General features: G+C 41.3%; 1 protein-coding gene across 1 annotated transcript; it reads left to right on the top strand.

Annotated features, from left to right (window-relative positions):
- Positions 1-8,933: 8,933 nt before the first annotated feature.
- Positions 8,934-17,353, top strand: LOC103172904 (protein-glutamine gamma-glutamyltransferase 2-like). The gene is made up of 13 exons (XM_042341946.1): positions 8,934-8,943; positions 9,337-9,525; positions 9,654-9,881; positions 10,504-10,622; positions 11,387-11,515; positions 11,688-11,865; positions 12,425-12,560; positions 13,158-13,261; positions 13,926-14,165; positions 14,579-14,851; positions 15,619-15,776; positions 16,727-16,860; positions 17,197-17,353. Exons 1-13 carry the CDS (start codon positions 8,934-8,936, stop codon positions 17,351-17,353), a joined length of 2,055 nt encoding a protein of 684 aa, XP_042197880.1.
- Positions 17,354-18,260: the final 907 nt, after the last annotated feature.

The raw sequence follows: 18,260 nt of genomic DNA on the forward strand, positions 1-18,260 counted from the left end.
GCGGAGTTTGGTTCGGGTAGGTATGTGGGGGGCACTGTTTTGAATGAGCTGGATCTTGTGAATGGTGGAGCTGGGGAGACCAGCGAGGAGTGTGTTGGAGTAAACCAAGCGGGAGGTGACAAACACATGCACGAGGGTTTCGGCTGCATTTGGGGTGAGCTACGGTCAGAGGCAGGCAATGTGGCGGAGGTGGAAGAAGGACCCTGTGTAGTTACAATAAAATGAGTTGCTGCTAATCCATAATAACAACAACAATCCTTGGATTTGACACCTATAATGGCACAATCATTATTACTGTTAATTGATTTTGTGAATGTATATTAGTGAGCGAATGCAGCAGTCAATTTCCACACAGCAATAAAAATAAATAATCATTGCATGTGATGTAATGTTTTATCAAGAGAGGAGGATGTTTCAAAGAGCACACAGAAATATCCCGCAAACAGCCAGCAAGTGAATGACCAAATTTTAATAAGAGTCATCAGCAATGGCACACAGGTGAGAGGGAGAGAGAGAGACACTGTTTAAATGTGCCAAATATGGACAGTTTCACAAAATCAGGGGAGTTCAAGGTTCTCCAGCGATGGCATACAGGAGAGAGACTGTATAAAAATGCCTAATGTGGAAAAAGATTCACTTATTGATGGGAACTCCATAACAAGGTCTCGGAGCAAAACTGGAGGCTGATTGAGGCCTCAGGGAGAGAGGATGGCAGGTAAACAGGACTGGCCGGGAGTTGGAACCATGGAATCCCGTTGTTTTATTAACCAACAGCAGCCCTACAAAGCTGAACTATAACTAAAATGTAGTGAACAAGGCAAACAGGTTATTCCAAGTCATTGGAGTTCAGAGCAGTAGACATCATTTTCAAGCTCCTCTCAAGTTACATGAGGAGCGCTGCATACCATTCTGATTCCGTGACATAAGGGAACTGCCCAGATCGTAGAGGCATTGCAGAGGAAAGCAACAAGGTTGATCCCCGGTGTTAGAGGAATAAATTGTGTCCAATGATTATACAAGGTGCGGTTCTTCCACCTTGAAGACATTAGCTTATTTTTGATATGCAAAATTGGTACAGGCCTTCGCCTGCAGCAAAAGGGTGTAGACTTAAGGTGTTTCCTATCTCTCACACATTGTTCATTGCGTCAATCATGCAATTCGTGTTTGGCTACAAAGTATGTAACACCTTTACAGTAACATAACTGTGTTACAGGAATGAGCTATGAACAACAATTAGATGATTAGACTTGTCTCCACAAGTCTCCTGCAGCTCAGTGGTTAGAGCGCTCGCCTTGTTAGCGAGAGACCTGGGTTCTGTTCCCCGCAGGGCGAAATGTTGGGTAAGTTTCTTTACTCCACGCCACTGTTTGCCTTGCAGTAAGTGGGAACCCAGTTGTTAGTCAAGGGATAATAGCTCTTCAGAAAAAANCGTAGTCACTCAATCCACGACTGGTTGCGGGACACTGCTGCATGCAATTGGCTGCCCCAGTTTGCCCACAAATCTAGTCAATTCACTTTACAGTGTGTTCTGTGAAGCGCTTTGGGACGTCCTCCCGACGTGAAAAGCGCTATATCAAATGCAAGGATTATTATTATTATTATTCTGTGAAGCCTTTTGAGATGTCCTAGAAGACATGAAATGCGCTATATCAAATGCAAAGATTATTATTATTATAATAAGCTAGACCTTATAGATGTGTATAAAATTTGAAATGGGACTGAAAAAGTAAATCCAGTTCAACAGTTCAGGATGCAGCAAAACAGTAGAACAGGTGGACATAGGTTTAGAGTTGAGAAGGGAAATTTCAGGACAGACACTAGGAACTTTTTCTTTATGCAGAGGGTAATCAATGACTGGAACAATTTAACTGGAAAGGTGGTGGAGGCCAGGACATTCGACTAACCTAAAAGCAACTTGTTGCAGTGATGGAGGAACGGTTGGCTGGAGGGATGAGATTGAATGGGCTAAAGGACCTTCTTCATCCAATCTAACCTTGCGATCTTGTGAATGGATTGGGCAAAGAGAGAGCTCAGCCAGCATGTGCTATACAGTTCTATCTCATTCAAACTTTCATACAAGTTCCTGAATCCCTGGGGTAAATCCTGTAACAACAATAACAACAAGATTCCATTTATAAAGCGCTTTTCACGTCAGGAGGACGTCCCAAGGCGCTGCACAGTTGGGTCAGGACCCGAGCAGGGGGAAATGGTCAGGGTGAGGGGAGGGAAGGTAGGGAGCGAGGAGGGGGAAGAGAGTCAAGAGGGGAGCTGAAGGCACGGTCAAAGAGAAAGGTTTTGAGACCGGCCTTGAAGGAGGAAAGGGAGGAAGCAAGGCGAAGGCACTGGGGGATGGAGTTCCAGAGCCTAGGGGCTGAGAGGCTGAAGGCCCGACCACCGATGGTAGGGCGATTGGGGCGGGGGACGTGGAGCAGACCGGAGCCGGAGGAACGGAGGGTACGGGCAGGTAGGTAGGGGGACAGTAGGTCAGAGAGGTAGGAGGGAGCAAGGCCGTGGATGGCCTTATAGGTGAGGATGAGGATCTTGAAATCAATCCTCTGGGGGATGGGGAGCCAGTGGAGGCGAGCGAGGGTGAGAGTGATGTGGTCCCGAAGCCTGTAAAGCCTCATGTAAAAAACAAACAACTTAATTACTATGATGGGAAAATGATTGGGTGGTTATTCTGGAAGGGTATAATCCAATTTCTTCATATCATCCAATCTTATGATCCAGCAATTACAAATCAACACGCCCTTTATAATTAAAATCCATGTTGATTGTTTTGCTCTTGTATAGCTGTGGATAAGCACAGGGAGCAACATGGAGGAGGGGTATTTTTATTTAGAACTTCATTGGGCCCCTAATACAAGGGGCTGTATTTCTAGTCTAGGTATTGGGATCCAGGAACCCCAGCCCCCATTATTTGGGGGAGCAGGTGGGGGGTGATAGTCACAGAAACTAAGTCCTCAGTATTGAGGGGCCCAGAAACACAGGGCAGGATGGTTAACCTGAAATGTTTTGCTCCACAGACAACAACTTATCTGATTCAAATCCAGGCTGCATTGTTGGACGTCCTATGCATCTGGCTGAGGTGTTATTCTGATGTTTCACCTGCCTGTTCACGTGGACATCAAAAATCCCATGGCACCATTCAAATGGGAAGTTTTAAAAAAGTGCTGTTAATCCTTCCTAATGTTGCCACTCCTGTCTGGCTTTTGACGCTTCCAATAATAGCAACTTGGATTTATTTAACACCTTTCAGAGAACCACCCAAATCTGTGATTATAAACAGGTTTTAAAGACAAATCATTCCAAGCATTGCTAGGCTCCTTTAGACCTCTGACGCAGAATAGATCCATTCCAATATCCTCACATTCACCTGCAAATTACTTGACAGGGGAAAGCGATTTTTATTTTGGAATTTTTGGATCCGAGATGCTACTTGTGTGAGGGGCTGGATCACGCACCAGGTTCCGTGATCCTATCACCGCCAGCCTCGTCCAACTCCACTAGCTTCCCATCACACAAAGGATACAGTTCAAGATCAGTGTCTTCACCTTCAAAGCCCTCCATGGCCTTGCTCCTCCCTACCTCTGCGACCTCCTAATCCCCTGCTCGATCCCTCCGCTCAGCGGGCTCTGGCCTGCTTCACGTCCCACACCTCATCTGCCCCACCATTGGCTAGCGGACCTTCAGCCACTCTGCCCTCACCCTCTGGAACTCCATCCCGCAGTCCCTCCACCTCGCCCCCTCCATTGCCACTGTCTCAACACCCTCCTTTACACCATACCTTCGATCAGCCTCCTTCCCCACCTGCCCTCCACCCTCCCCAATCCTGACCCCCAGCTCGGATCCGAAATACTGATTGTCCAGCACCTTGGGATGTCCTCCCAATGTGAAAGGCGCTATACAAAAGTAATTTTGTTCTTGTTGTTAACCGACTAGCTCCTGAGTCAGAAGGTTTTGGGTTCAAGATCCATGTCGGTACTGGCTACTTTTATATCGTCTAAGGCCGTTCACTCTGTTAGCTCGGGCCTTCTATGTGTAACCTTACCCCTTGGCTTCACCATTAGCAGCCGTGCCTTCAGTTATTATGCACTGAAACTCTGGAATTTCCTGTCGCAGTCCCTCAACCTTACCCCATCTAAACTCGTTTTCAAATCTGGCAAGATGGAATGGTCAATAATGTCAAAAGCGACATAGAGGTCAAAGTGATCAAGGAGGCATAGGGAACCCTGCTCACACAAATAGAATATATAATTTGATAAGGGATTTCTTTCTACTGTGGGCAGATGGGAGCTGGACTGGAGGGGCTCAAGGAACAACAAGTACCGCTCAGGTCCAAATCCCTGACTGTCCAACGCCTTGGGAAATCTGCCCGATGTGAAAGGCGCTGTACAAATGTAATTTTGTATTGTATTGTACAGCAACGTGAATTTATATGGAGTAGAGAGGGAGGTGAGAGCAGAGTTGAGTGACAACAACATTCCTGGATTATAGATTGAAGCTGCAGGTTTCAGATGGACTTGTAGTTGGAAGATTTGGGAAGGTTTTTTAGCAGGTGATGATGAAGTGTTGAAGAGTATGGGTTGTACAATGCCAGCAGAGATGAAGAGGTTGACAATAGTGGCAGGCGAGGGGAAGGAGGAGGAAGTTACAGGAAGAGACAAGGTGGGATGGAGGGAGGGAAGGAGGAAGAAGATGCCTTGAAAAATATTAAGGTTGTGAAGATTAGCTGAATATCTATTGCAAACAATGATCTGATGCACTTGCGAAATCCTTAGACTAAAGAAATGTGACTTTCTGCAATTAAAGATTGGAAATGTCAATTTGTCAGAGATTGAGACATAATAGAATTACATGAAATTACAATCATCACTGATTGACGGGATCATCTCAGATTTGAATACTTCACAGAAATGGTAGTCATGAGTGATATTCTGTTCACAAAGGTATTTTGTAACTACAAGGATTGCAAATATATTTCGCACATGTCATTAATTCAATAAAAATGACCAAGTAATAAAGGAAGTGTGATTAATCCACTCCCAATGCAAGGTGTGAGTGGATTAAGGTGATTTGCATTATAGAATTTTTTTTAAACAAAGGAACAGGAGTGTACGTCATCAAGCTTATTCCATCAGTTTATTAAGAGAATTTGCCTTAGGGCTAAGAACATGAGAGCATGAGATGACGATGGTCAGCTTGAATATCATCCCATACCACACTTTTGCATGATCATGAGAATTTTCAGAATATCATGATAAATTATCTGTGTGTTTGGATGAATGTAGCTGTGGAGTCCTATAGCTCAATAATTAATGCACTCACCTCACAAGGAGAGACCTGGGTTCGATCCCCAGCAGGGCAAAATCTTGGGCAAGTTTCCTTACTCCATATGCCTAATAATAATCCCTCAAGAAAAAAACAATAATAAATTGGTCATTTCAATCCACAATGCTTTTTGGGACACTGCTATGCGCAATTGGCTGGTGTGTTTTGCCCACACGTATATACAATCAATTCACTTTACAGTATACACTGTGAAGCGCTTTGAGATGTCTCGAAGATTTGCTATATCAAATGCAAGGATTATTTTTATTATTATATGACAAATTTAAATGAGAATCCACATTGATAAGGCAAGGAGCCAAAGCTCGATGAAGCTAACATTACCCTTCTATTAGTAAGGTATTTTAAGTAAACTAGTTTATGTTTTGTCCTCAGCACAATCATATCGTAGACAAGTTTTGTTCTAAATAAGCACGAGACGATATAATGTGCAGCACCAAATGATAATTTTATTTAGGTGATGCATTCTCTGTGACTTAAACATTTACTTTGAGAGAACAAAGGGTTAACGGAGAAGTGTAATATTATACATGCTTTTCAGCCCAGGTATTAACCTAGTAAATCTATGCTGGATGTCCTCCAAGGCTACTATAGACGTCCTATATTTGGAAGCCCAGAACTGAATGCAATAATCCAACTGAGGTCCAAGAAGTGCTCCATATAACTGCACTAACACTTCCTTACTTAAAAGCTTTTATATATATATATTTATATGATTGGAACTAATCATTGCACATTGTAAGAGAAAATGTAGTGACAAAGAAGGAACTTTGTATTTTCAAACAGATCATTGGCAACAGTACACATGAGCGCACACCCACATATTTGATCTCAGAACACTCTACCATTTCCACCATGGCATCAAGTTGTTTATTAAATGATTCCAATGTCCTGGCCACCCTTCCTGGCAATCTGTTTCAGTCGTTAATTGCCCTCCGAGGAAAGAAAAGCTCTCCTTGCTGTCTATCCTGAAATTGTCTTGTACAACTTTAAACCTATGCTCTACTATCTCAATGCATCCCAAAGCATTGTTCTGGGTTTATGATGAATTTCACTTTGTCTCGGGACAGTTAATATGGATTTTGTCCCAAAATGTAAATTGTGGAAAACTAAAGTTCAGGCTTCTCCTGGAAGCTGAATTTCCCCAGACTTAGATTCCAAATGAAAAGATTTTGTACACCTCTATAAAGTCCCCATGTGAGTCATCTTCTCTCCAGACTGAGAATCTGATAATCATTCCAATTTTGCATTGCCTCTAATCCGTGGGCAACCCTTCAAACTATTCTCATTCAGGGAGGGGAAAAAGTTGCTTATTTTTTCAAAATTGATTACAGGAAAAAATATGTCTAAAAATCATTATTTCACAATTGATCATTAAGGTAAATTATCATAGGAAAGAGCTACGAATACCATTTGTTGTTCACACCCTTTAAAATGTTCCTGGAAGTGATAACACCCCTGTACAGACAATATAAATAGCCACAGGTTCCAGTTGTCAGTTTAAAAGTCATTTGAAGAGGCAGAGAGAGACAGAGAGACCAAGAACTTGAACATGGCAAATCTGGTCAATGTATCCAACTTCAGTATCGGTCGTTCATCACTGAGGCGTAAGATTTCATTTTGGTTCATTTTCTTTAACTCTGTCTTGTGTTTGCTTCCTTTCTCTTGCCTGCTTATGCTTGACGTGATTTCACTGCCTTTCCCTTCAGGCTGCCAAAACCCTCATCCACGCATTTATTACATCTAGGCTTGACCACGCCAATTCCCTGCTTGTCGGACTTCCCAACTCTTCCCTCCACAGGCTGCAGATCATCCAGGACTCTGCAGCTCATGTCCTCTCCTACGTCAGACTCCATAACCCTATCACGCCCACCTTCGCCTGGCTTCACTGGGTTCCCATTCCCCAGAGGATAGAGTTCAAAATCCTCGTCCTTGCCTTCAAAACTCTCCATGGCCTTGCTCCTTCCTATCTCTGTGACCTGCTAACATCATACCAACCTGCCTACTGCCTCCCCTCAGCAAGCTCTGGTCTACTCCACATACCCCATCTTTCCTGTCCCCACCATCGGCAGTTGGGCGTTCAGCCTTTCTGCCCCCACCTTTGGAACTCCATCCCACAGTTCTTTCATCTTGCTCCCTCCCTTGCCTCCTTCAAGGCATGTCTCAAGACCATCTTCTTTGACCGCACCTCCAGCCACCTTCCTTCCCCTACATGCCTTCCACCCCTCCTGATCCCAACCTCTTTCTCGGGTCCAAATCCCTGACATTCCAGCTCTTTGGGAAAGCCTCCCGACTTGAAAGGCACTCTAGAAATTGAATTTGTTGTTGCTGTTGTTATTGTTGTTGTGATGTGAGCCGTGGTCTTAAAGGAGGCTCATATTAGGTGGCTGTCTATTCATTCGGGCACTGATGAGTTCAGTCTCCCGAAAAAACTTTGTCTTAAAATTTAAGTGCTAACAGGATAGTGAAAAAATTCTTAAATTAAGTTTTCATTTGGAGTCTTCCAGGTGAAGATTTTCCACAATTTACATTTTGGGACAAAATCCATGTTATCTGTCCCGAGACAAAGTGAAATTCTAGCGCTCAGATTACAACGATGCTCAGTACGTTGTCTCAGGCAGGCCACCAGTGAGGAATGTGTGGCTGTTTAGTTTTCCTGAGATTCGGAAAGTGAAAAGTTTCAGGTGCAGATCACGTAGGAGCAGGGTCGGACTTGGCAATGATACTTTGCTTTTGAATTATAGATAGACTCTGTAAAGCCTGCTAATGTTTAGTGGTTCAATTCAAAGCCACTTGAATTGGGTGGGATAAAGGCGTGGGAGCTGGTCACACCCAAGGAACTGCATTTCAGCATTATCTTTACAAGAGGGTTTGAGAGGTGCAGAAGTAAAAAAAAAAGTGCTTTCATCATGCCTTGCAACAGAACGTCGGAATCGAGCCAGGTAGGTCCGCAGTATTCCGGGGCACTGCTGATGACAGCACAGCCTGGCTCATCGTCAGGGCCTGGAAGGACAGACCAGTCACTGGAGACAGAGAGTAATCCCACTCAGCTCCTATTATCCCTGCAAGCCAAAGCCCTAGTATGCAAGTAGCAGGGAAGCTTGCCGGACAGCAATATCAATGGCAAGCTATGCGTTTTTAGCAGGTTAGACTCCAGCAGTACCCCACCGCACACTCTGGAGTCCCCAATCGTAGCTCTTGCCAATCTGCAACTAATACCTTCCAGAATTAGGTAAGCAGAAGGCATCCCTTCAGGGAGAGAGTGTGGATTCCATTCCAACAATCTATCTCTGGGATTTCCATGTGGAATGCATGGAAATCTCAGCTTGGTTTGAAAACTCTTATGGGCGGTGATGGATTTCCATGTGTGACAGAAACCCGGCTGACCCTCCCCCAAAGAAGGTGGTATCATTTCTTGTCAAATGTTTGTAAAATGGGCAGTGCTTAGGCTTCCTGAAGCCTATTATATTGCAGACTGAGGATATAAAGGTTGGCAGCCTGCTTCCACTTGTCATGAGATTCTTCAGAAGGAGTCCAGAGCAGAGTTTCTCCATTGACAGAGATATCATTTCATCTGATATAAAATGGCAACTGGTGAGTGGGGAGACTGCATTAATTGTCAGTGAAGCTTACAGATGTATTTTCTTTTACATACTCTAAAGTGTATGGTTTTTTACCTGTGGTGTGAAATGGAACATAGATGCAGTGATGTATATTAGGGTTGAAAAGTGGGCGGGCTAATGGGGCTTCAGTGGAGTCACACCGACGTACGTAAACTCAGCTGAAACCTGAGAAAACACAAACAATAAAAGGAAAAGAGAGAAAGGTGGTTGATACCAGAAAGGTTTAATAAATCATGAAATGAACCGAGACCAGCCCTATCCACTAGAGATCGTTCAGGAAACGCTCCACCTGCTGTTACCAGCAAGAGATAAAAGAATTTAAAGATTTACAGATATTTTCTTCTTCTGTGCCCTTCCTCCAAAGCCTTTCCAATTGGTGAGTCACTTCAGGTTGACCTTCACTATGAAAAGAACAACCAAATCCACAATTCTTTGGAGATGAGCAACAGACAACTCATTGTCAGACGGGGACAACCCTTCCAAATCACCATACGCTTCGAGAAAAGTAGATTCGACCCAAGCAAGAGTGAATATGTTCTCATTGCAGAGACAGGTAATCAAAGTGAAAGTTGGGTAACAATGTCCACTGTAAAATGTTTTACGGTGTTATTTGATGTGATAGAAGCTATATGAATGGAATTTGTTATTGCTGATGTGGTCATTCTGTCCTTCTTGCTTTAGGAACAACGCCTTCAGCAAAACTTGGAACCAGAATTACCTTCTCTCCATCAAGAACCATTGATAGGAAAAGTTGGAGTGCTGTTGTTGTCTCAGTAACCCAAACTGAATTGTCCTTGTCCATCTCCCCAAGTCCAAATTCTATAATTGGTCGCTACACTTTATTTCTCCAAGATTCTAGGAGGTATCAACTTGCGGAATTTGTTCTCCTTTTCAACCCTTGGTGTTCAGGTAAAGCTCCTTTTAATACTGGTTTGTGCTTAGATTGATCTTGAACTATGATAACACTCTGTTCCAGTGCTGGAGAAGCACTGATTGATGAGGGCGCATTTCTTCTGATAAGAAATTAAACTAAAGTCCTGTCTGCCTGTTCAGGTTGATGCTCATGATCTGTGGCACTGTTTGAAAAGAGAAGGGAGTTTCTCCCAGGGTCCTGGCCAACAATTGCCCGGATAAAATTGGCCATGCACTTCATGGCTGATCGTGGAACATTGCTGTACACCAATTGGCTGCTGTATTCACTTACAAGTACACAGTCACACACTACATATTATGAGGCACTTGGGAATGCCCCCCTGAAGCAAAAGGGAAACATTCCTCAATTAATTCTTGAATTGGAAGCCAGTTTTCTGATTTTTTTTAAGCACGATGGAGAACCTTCTTCCAAATTCTAAGTTCTTCACAGTCTTACCTTTTAAGACAATTCAAGGCTAAGACCATGACAAATTTAAGACCTCTGGTCTCTGGAATATTTAACCAATGCAATATTTGACACAATGGCAAACTAGATGTTTGCATTCAATTTAAGTGGGATTTATTCCTCAGTTGCTGTGTCTGTGCTTTACTTTCACAGATGATTGTGTCCACCTGGAGGACGATGACCTGTGCGAAGAGTATGTGATGAATGAGAATGGATTGATTTATTATGGTGACCAGTATTGGATAAGGGACATGCCATGGAACTTTGGACAGGTATCTGGAAACGTTTTATCTCGGCTGATCAACTAAATATTATTCTTCGAATTTGACATTAACTCTTCTTATTCCCTTTATACCTTATTCCCTTTGAAATTTCCTCACAGTCCTATAGTTTAAATAATTCAGCAAGTTAATGCAGTTGACCCATATTGAGCAAGAAGTTACAAATTCAAATGGAAATTGATGCTGACAATGACAGCTGAGGTGCTACACTTGGCTTCTTCTGCTCTGACCCAATATTTGTCAGATCAGAATATATTAATATTTTATTATTATTATAAGATTTGTAGGTACAATGATAAACTCTGTCGACCAGACTCTGTTGGTATCATTCTCGACTCTGGGTCAGAGGTTTGTGGGATCAAGCTTCAAGTCAGGACTTTGAATTCATAGTCAAGCCTGATGCTCCAAGGGTTGCCATCCTATGGATGAGATGATACACCAAGGCTCTGCCTGCCTGTTCAAGTGGACGTTAAAGATCCTGTGACACTATTTGATTAAAGAAGGGAGTTTCTCCTGGTGTACTGGTTGATACAATCTCCCCAATAAAATGGGTCATTCACTGCATGGCTTTCTGTAGGACATTGCTGTGCCCAAAATTGGCTGCTGTGTTCACATACAAAATACACAGTGACTAATTTACAGTCGAATCCTTTGAAATATTGACACTGTGATAAGGTGTTATATCCAATGCAACGATCTTTATTAATAATATGTCAGGGTACAGGGAGCTACAATTTTTTGACTTTCTTTTCCAGTTTGATGAAGGTATTTTGGACATTTGCTTCAAACTGTTGGATAACAGTTTGAAGTATAAGAGAAATCCATTGAAAGATCAAAGTCAAAGAAATGACCCCGTCTACATCAGTAGAGTGGTATCCTCTATGGTAAGCAGTGAAATAGTAATGGTAAAAGTGGTGAACGCATGGTTAATAGCTATTAATGTGAAAACTTTCTAGGAAAGTTCTACTGACCATCCAAATAAATCATAGATTTAAGTTTTCTTTATTGCTGTCTTGACTTCACAAATAAAATAGATTTGCTTTGCAACTTTTCAAGGTGAACAGTAACGATGAAAATGGAGTGGTTCAAGGAAGATGGGATGGTAATTATTCTTCTGGAGTATCCCCAACAAGATGGAATGGAAGCATTAAAATTCTTCGCCAGTGGATTCAATCTGGTTTCAGGCCAGTTCGTTACGGACAGTGCTGGGTGTTTGCTGCAGTGGCCTGCACAGGTACAGAGAAGAGGGGGCAATGGGGATCTCATGCATAAATATAACGATGGAAAATGCAACATAATGTGTTCCCTGATTTCTTATTCTTTCATAATGTTTAAGACATACAATAAAACTATATATTACAGAGGGATTTATGCACAACCAACCCCTTTCAAGCAATCACCTCCATTCAGTAACCAATCCCCTGTTAAGAACAAGTGTGCAACAGCCTGGACAGCTCAATTTGCACACCAATGAACCCTTACTCACTTACTTTATATAAAGACCACATTGGCCCAGTACCCCGAGAGGCTTTTGAAAACAGATTTGACTGTATAGAGTTAATTTTATAAATATTTTACATACTTATTATAGATTACACAATACAGTGCAGTACAAATTTACATTTATACAGCACCTTTCACATCGGGAGGACGTCCCAAAGTACTTGACACTGCTGGCTGGGCACTTGAGCTGGAGGTGGGAGCCTAGGATGGATTTTATAGATTTCTATATATTATATATATGTGTGTTTGTATTATACATCAATATAAAATCATATATTTTCTTTATTTAGTTCTAAGGTGTTTAGGAATTCCTAGCCGTGTTATCACAAACTTTAGTTCTGCACATGACACCGATGAGAATATGGGTATTGATGCCTACTTCGATGAAAATGGAACAAAACTGCCAAGTTCAACTGACTCAATATGGTATGATTTAAGATGAAATAAATGGGAACTTCATGCATACATGAGGGAGAAGGGACCTGCAGGGAATGGGAGAAGACACTAGAAAGGGCGGAGGCTTGTGCAGAGTGTAAACACTGACATAGATTTGTTGAGCCAAATGGTCTGTTTTTATCCTATAAAATTTCACTTAACCATATATGCTACTGTGAATTATATTCTGTATGTATAATATATATTCTTATGGTTCTTGTGTTAGAATTAAAATATGTGTGGACAAAAATATAAATGTGTGTTAGCTTGGCTCAGTGGTAGCGCTCTCGCCTTTGAGTCAGAAGGCAACTTTGAGGTTGGTTTTCTATAGAATTTAGTTCTAGAAACCAGCTTCTAAATTACGACTATTGAAGAATTTGCCAAATTCTGGTTGCTCAAAAGTGCTACATACAAACTTGCCTTCCTTCTGTTGATATTCCTAATTAATTCAGGACCCGATAACAACATTCAACGGCTTTTACAATAGTCAATATATTTCAGCATCTGGCCATAAGCACAATTGTATGGAGCTCCGTTTCTGTAAGGATTTCAGTACTATGGATACTTTTCTTTGTTGCTGCTCTTTAGGAATTTCCATGTCTGGGTAGAAAGCTGGATGCTGCGAAATGATTTGAGATCAGGCTTTGATGGATGGCAAGTTGTGGATCCAACACCACAGGAGACAAGTGAAGGTAAACACACCACCCATTGTCTCCCTCTGCATCACCAAGTCCTGCTGATGAGCTTGGCTGCCTGGTCTATCATCAATGAGAACAAATAGAAATATTCCATCAGGAATAAGTGCTTATGACGTGATTAATAGAATTGGAACAGGTTATAACCTAATCAGTAACATAATCAGTAACCTAAGATTTATTCTTTAACGATGTACATTACAATACCAAATTACATTTGTAGAGTGTCTTCCACATTGGGAGGACGTCCAAGCTGGTGAACAAATTAACAAATCTGGACCCACATATTTGGCAATATTTTATATTTTTTAGTATTGATAATATCATGGATATATTCAGTGATTTTTTTTCCTATCCATGAATACATTTTGGAAATGTGAGCCAGAGCTTTTGATTTGATCAGTTGGAACAAACCTTGACAGTTTTGACATTTGATAGGTGATCATTACCTCACCTCTGGTCTTTTGTTCCCTCTCCTTCTCTCTCTGTCTTTTCTTATATAAATTAATAATATATTCTATGTGAACCAGAAGAAATCTTACGCAAATGCTGAAATGATATAACCTGAATAAAGCAGAACAGTTATTATGCAGAAGGACTCACACTGACCATTAGTATGCCTTCAAAGTCACTGAGCCAGAAATTTTTCATTCAATTTCAGGAATTTTCTGCTGTGGACCTTCCCCAGTGATAGGTATTAAAAACGGACAGGTGGACTTGAATTATGACAGCAAATTTATATATGCTGAGGTCAATGCAGATAAGGTTTTTTGGATGGTAAAGGGGGAAACCAAAACAAAACTACGAAGTAAAAGCGATGGAATTGGCAAAAAGATCAGCACCAAGAATCCCCGTGATGATACTCGCGATGATATTACACACTTATACAAATATCCTGAAGGTAAGGGGGGAAAATACAAATTCACATTTAACTTATCTAAATGAAAAGTTTGATTAATGTCTACCCTAATCGTGCTTAGTTAACATTCAATAACATTTAGTCATTCACGTCCTGGCTGTTTGTGGGACATTTCTGGGTGCAAATTAACTGCCGCGTTCACCTACAAGATACACGGTCACAACATTTTTCAGAGGGTCTTGTGAAGAGGGACCTTGAAACATCCTCCCCTCTTGATTACATCACATTCAAGCATTATTTATTTTTATTGTTATGTGGGAATTGGTTACTGCATTTGACCACTCAATATCAAGGTACTTAATAGTAATAATGATTGTGACATTCTGATTATCAACTTCAAGGATTGTTGTTATTATTATGGATTAGCAACAAATCATTTTATTTTGATGATACAGGGTCCAATGAAGAAAGAAGATCATTCAGAACAGCTGTACGGAGGGCAACTCACAAATTTGAGGATGAGGATGAACTCGAATTGACTATAAATACGGTTCCTGCCTCCAATGGAAGCAATGTTAAGGTGATGCTGGTCATCTCCAACAAGAGCAACAGGAAAAGAGTCTGCCGCCTTCTGTTTGCTGCTCTTAAAAAGTCATATAGTGGAATAACTAGCAAAGTATTTGTAAAGAAGTTCATCAAAGATAATATCCCTGTTGAACCCAGAAAAGGTAACTGAACAGCAGTTCATTTTGTAACTAGTCTAGTATATCAAATGTTGTTGTAACATATTTTACTCGTGGTTGCCAGGCACGTTCATAGATTCATAGATGGTACAGCTCAGCAACAGGCCATTCGGCCCATCCAGTCCAGGTGATTTATATACGCTACACAATGTCTATCCTGGACCCCATCCCTAGTCCCATATTTTGGCTTTTTCCCTTATATGTCAGTTTTATTCTCTCTAAACATGTGTCTACAACAACAACAAAAAATTACATGTGTATAGTGCCTTTCACATCGGGAGGATGTCCCAAGGTGCTGGACAGACAGAGTTATGAACCCGAGCTGGGGGTCGGGATCGGGGAGGATGGAGAGCAAGGGGGAGCTTGCTGTTCCAGATCTCCCAAATCTGATTCTAAAACTATATCCTTTCGTTCTAGACCCCCCCGACCTCCAGAAATGTACCTTTCCCTGTCCACCCTGCCTCTGTCTCCCATCGTCTTATATTTCTATTTCCTCTCAGCCTCTTGAGCTCCAAAGAAAAAAGCCCCAGTTTATCAAGCCTTTCCCTATAACTGCATATTAATTATTGCACTGAGCCAATCAGTAAAAGTATAACAGAACAGTGTTGCTCTTGGTCAGGTTTTCGACATGCGTGGAAACCGATCACACTGCTGTAAGAGTATCCACTCCAAACTGTTCAGAGTTCTGCAGATGCATGGAAACTTGCTTAAAGTTTAATCTGATTTCAATTTCTTTTTTCTTAACTTGCCAGACGAAACAATTGCTCTGGAAATCACTTACGAAGAGTATGGGGATTTTCCTGATCCCTTCAACGTGCTGAGTCTGGCAGCTCTTGTGATCGATCAGAACAAAGATAGTGCATTTTCAGAAAAGGAAATATCCTTGACCAATCCATCCATCTCGCTGAGAGTAAGAAAATGTGCAATAAGATTTTATGTCCTCCAGGCAAACTTCAATTAGACTGGATATCCTCATTGATTTTCTCTAGTCTTGAGAGAAGGGGTCCCAGACAGAACCTTACAAAAGTGTACAACATTTTAAATAGGATCGAAAAAATAAATTCAGATCAATATTGTAAGATGAACTGAGAGAGTAGAATAAGAGGACATAGGTTTAGAGCTGTAAAGGGCAATTTCAGGAGAGACACCAAAAAGGGTAATTAACAACTGGAAAAGGTTGCCAGGAAGGATGGTTGAGCAATGGGATTCTCAGAAACCAGTATATGAAAGTCAGTAGGGTGGGTATTCAGGAAAAGGTGTTGGATGCATTTGTATATATATGAGAGCCTGACTCAATAGTAGAGCTCTCACCTCTGAGTCATAAAGTTATGAGTTCAAGCCCCACTTTGGGACTTGAAAACACATAGTCTAAGCTGACACTCCAATGTAGTGTTGTATGTGTGTTGCATTATCGGAAGTACCGTCCTTAAACCGAGGTCCCGTCTGCCTGTTCGGGTGGACGTTAAGGATCCCACGGCACCATTGGAAAAGAGACGGTAGTTTCCCCCAGTGTTCTGGCCAACAATTTCCCAAATACAAAAAATTGGTCACTCACTCCATGGCTGTTTGTGGGATATTGCTATGCACAAACTGGCTGCAGCGTTTTGCCTACAAAAATACACAGTCAATCAACTTTACTGTATATCCCATGAAGCGCTTTGAGACGTCTTGATGATGTGATAAGGCACTATATTAAATGTAAGACTTATTATTATTATTACCGTGTGGGAGCATATAGTTGGTTAAGAGGAGAGGACCAAGAATAGAGCCCGGAGGAAGAACCTTATATTTATTGTTAATGATGTTTTCAATGGGAAAAGGAAGAGTTACTTTACTAAAAAAAATGTTTTTCATCTTCAGCTGCTTGACAATCCTATACAGAACAAACCAGTGTCTGTAGAAATGCGCTTTGAGAACCCTTTGCCTGAGACTCTTACTGACTGTGTCTTCACACTTGAGGGAGGAGGTCTGATTGACGATGAGATTCAGATAAGGTAAGTAGATGTTAAAAACATACACAAGGAGACACATCCTTCACATCCAGTTTATGTGAATTGTATCAACTTCTAAACAGATGGAAAGGATAATTTGTATGCATTTCTTACTAGTAACATGAAAGCATCATTTTTATGATGCTGAGTTCTAAAAATGAAACCAAAGGACAAGAGTATCATTGACAGTACACACCCAAAGAATTGGCAGTTTGCCATTACCCTAAAGTTTCTCAGTCGTACATTAAAATATATTCAACATTTTCTTACAACTCTTATCTTTTTCTTAACTGACAAATTAACGATCAAAATAACTAACTTTCTCTTTGCTTGTTTTAGGGTTGGTGTCTTAAAACAAGGTGAATCAACAAAAGCCGTAGGGAAGTTTACTCCCAGGAAGGCAGGGAAGAGGAAGTTAATTGTGAGTTTCGACAGCAATAAACTGAAAGACGTGAAGAAAAGCATTGATTTCAAAGTCAGTCCAGCGGCGAATTAATTCAACAAAATCAAGACGAAGCATGCTGTTTCTTTGGAGGATCTTAGAGGTTATGCTCGGTTTACAGTATTCTATTAATGCTTAACATCTCGCGAAAAATCATTGATTGCTCTGCTGCCACTTTGGATGTCTGGAAACACTGTTCAATTAATCTTTCTATCAAAATGAATTATTGTTTTTAACTCTGTGTATACTAGCCTACCCGCAATATTATCCACAAGCCTAGATAGTTTCCAAAACCCAACGTGAACTTTCTGATAATTTCACAGTATAATGAGCTTCTTAGGTTCAAATCATTTTCTTTCCAATTGTTATCTGTTTGTATCCTGGTAAGATGCAACAGCAATATGAAGAAAGAGACCAAACGGGAATATTGATTTTACAGGGTCTGGTATCGTACTTAATATAATGTTACAGTGGGTTGGTGAAGGGTACCAAAATTCAATCCCCATAGATTGAATCTTACCAACATTGATTCTGTGGGTTCTCATTTTCGTGCTGACGCTTGTATTTCCTAACATATACATGAAATAAATTGCATAATTATGAATTCTGTGTCAGTGTACTTTACAAACCTTTCCTGTGACTGATGCTCTGTCACTGCATCTGCACACACTTCAGCAGTAGGCAATCTCATTGTAAACACACCATATCAAAGGTTGCTGCTGTTAACTATTGGCATATGATGGATGCCACAGCAACCCTGTTGATTTCACTGAGCTAACAGAAAGTTCTGTCGAGATCTTCACCCTGTAGGTTTATTTCATTGAACTTACATTCATACTGCTTAATAATTTAAAGCTAAATGTTGACAAGACGGAAGCATTTTCTAAGCGCCGTTGTAATCTGAGCCCTAGAATTTCATTTTGTCTCGGGACCGTTAACACGGATTTTGTCCCAAAATGAA

The sequence above is a fragment of the Callorhinchus milii genome, unplaced genomic scaffold (assembly GCF_018977255.1).
Source record: "Callorhinchus milii isolate IMCB2004 unplaced genomic scaffold, IMCB_Cmil_1.0 Scaffold18, whole genome shotgun sequence".
NCBI classification, from domain to species: Eukaryota; Metazoa; Chordata; class Chondrichthyes; order Chimaeriformes; family Callorhinchidae; genus Callorhinchus; species Callorhinchus milii.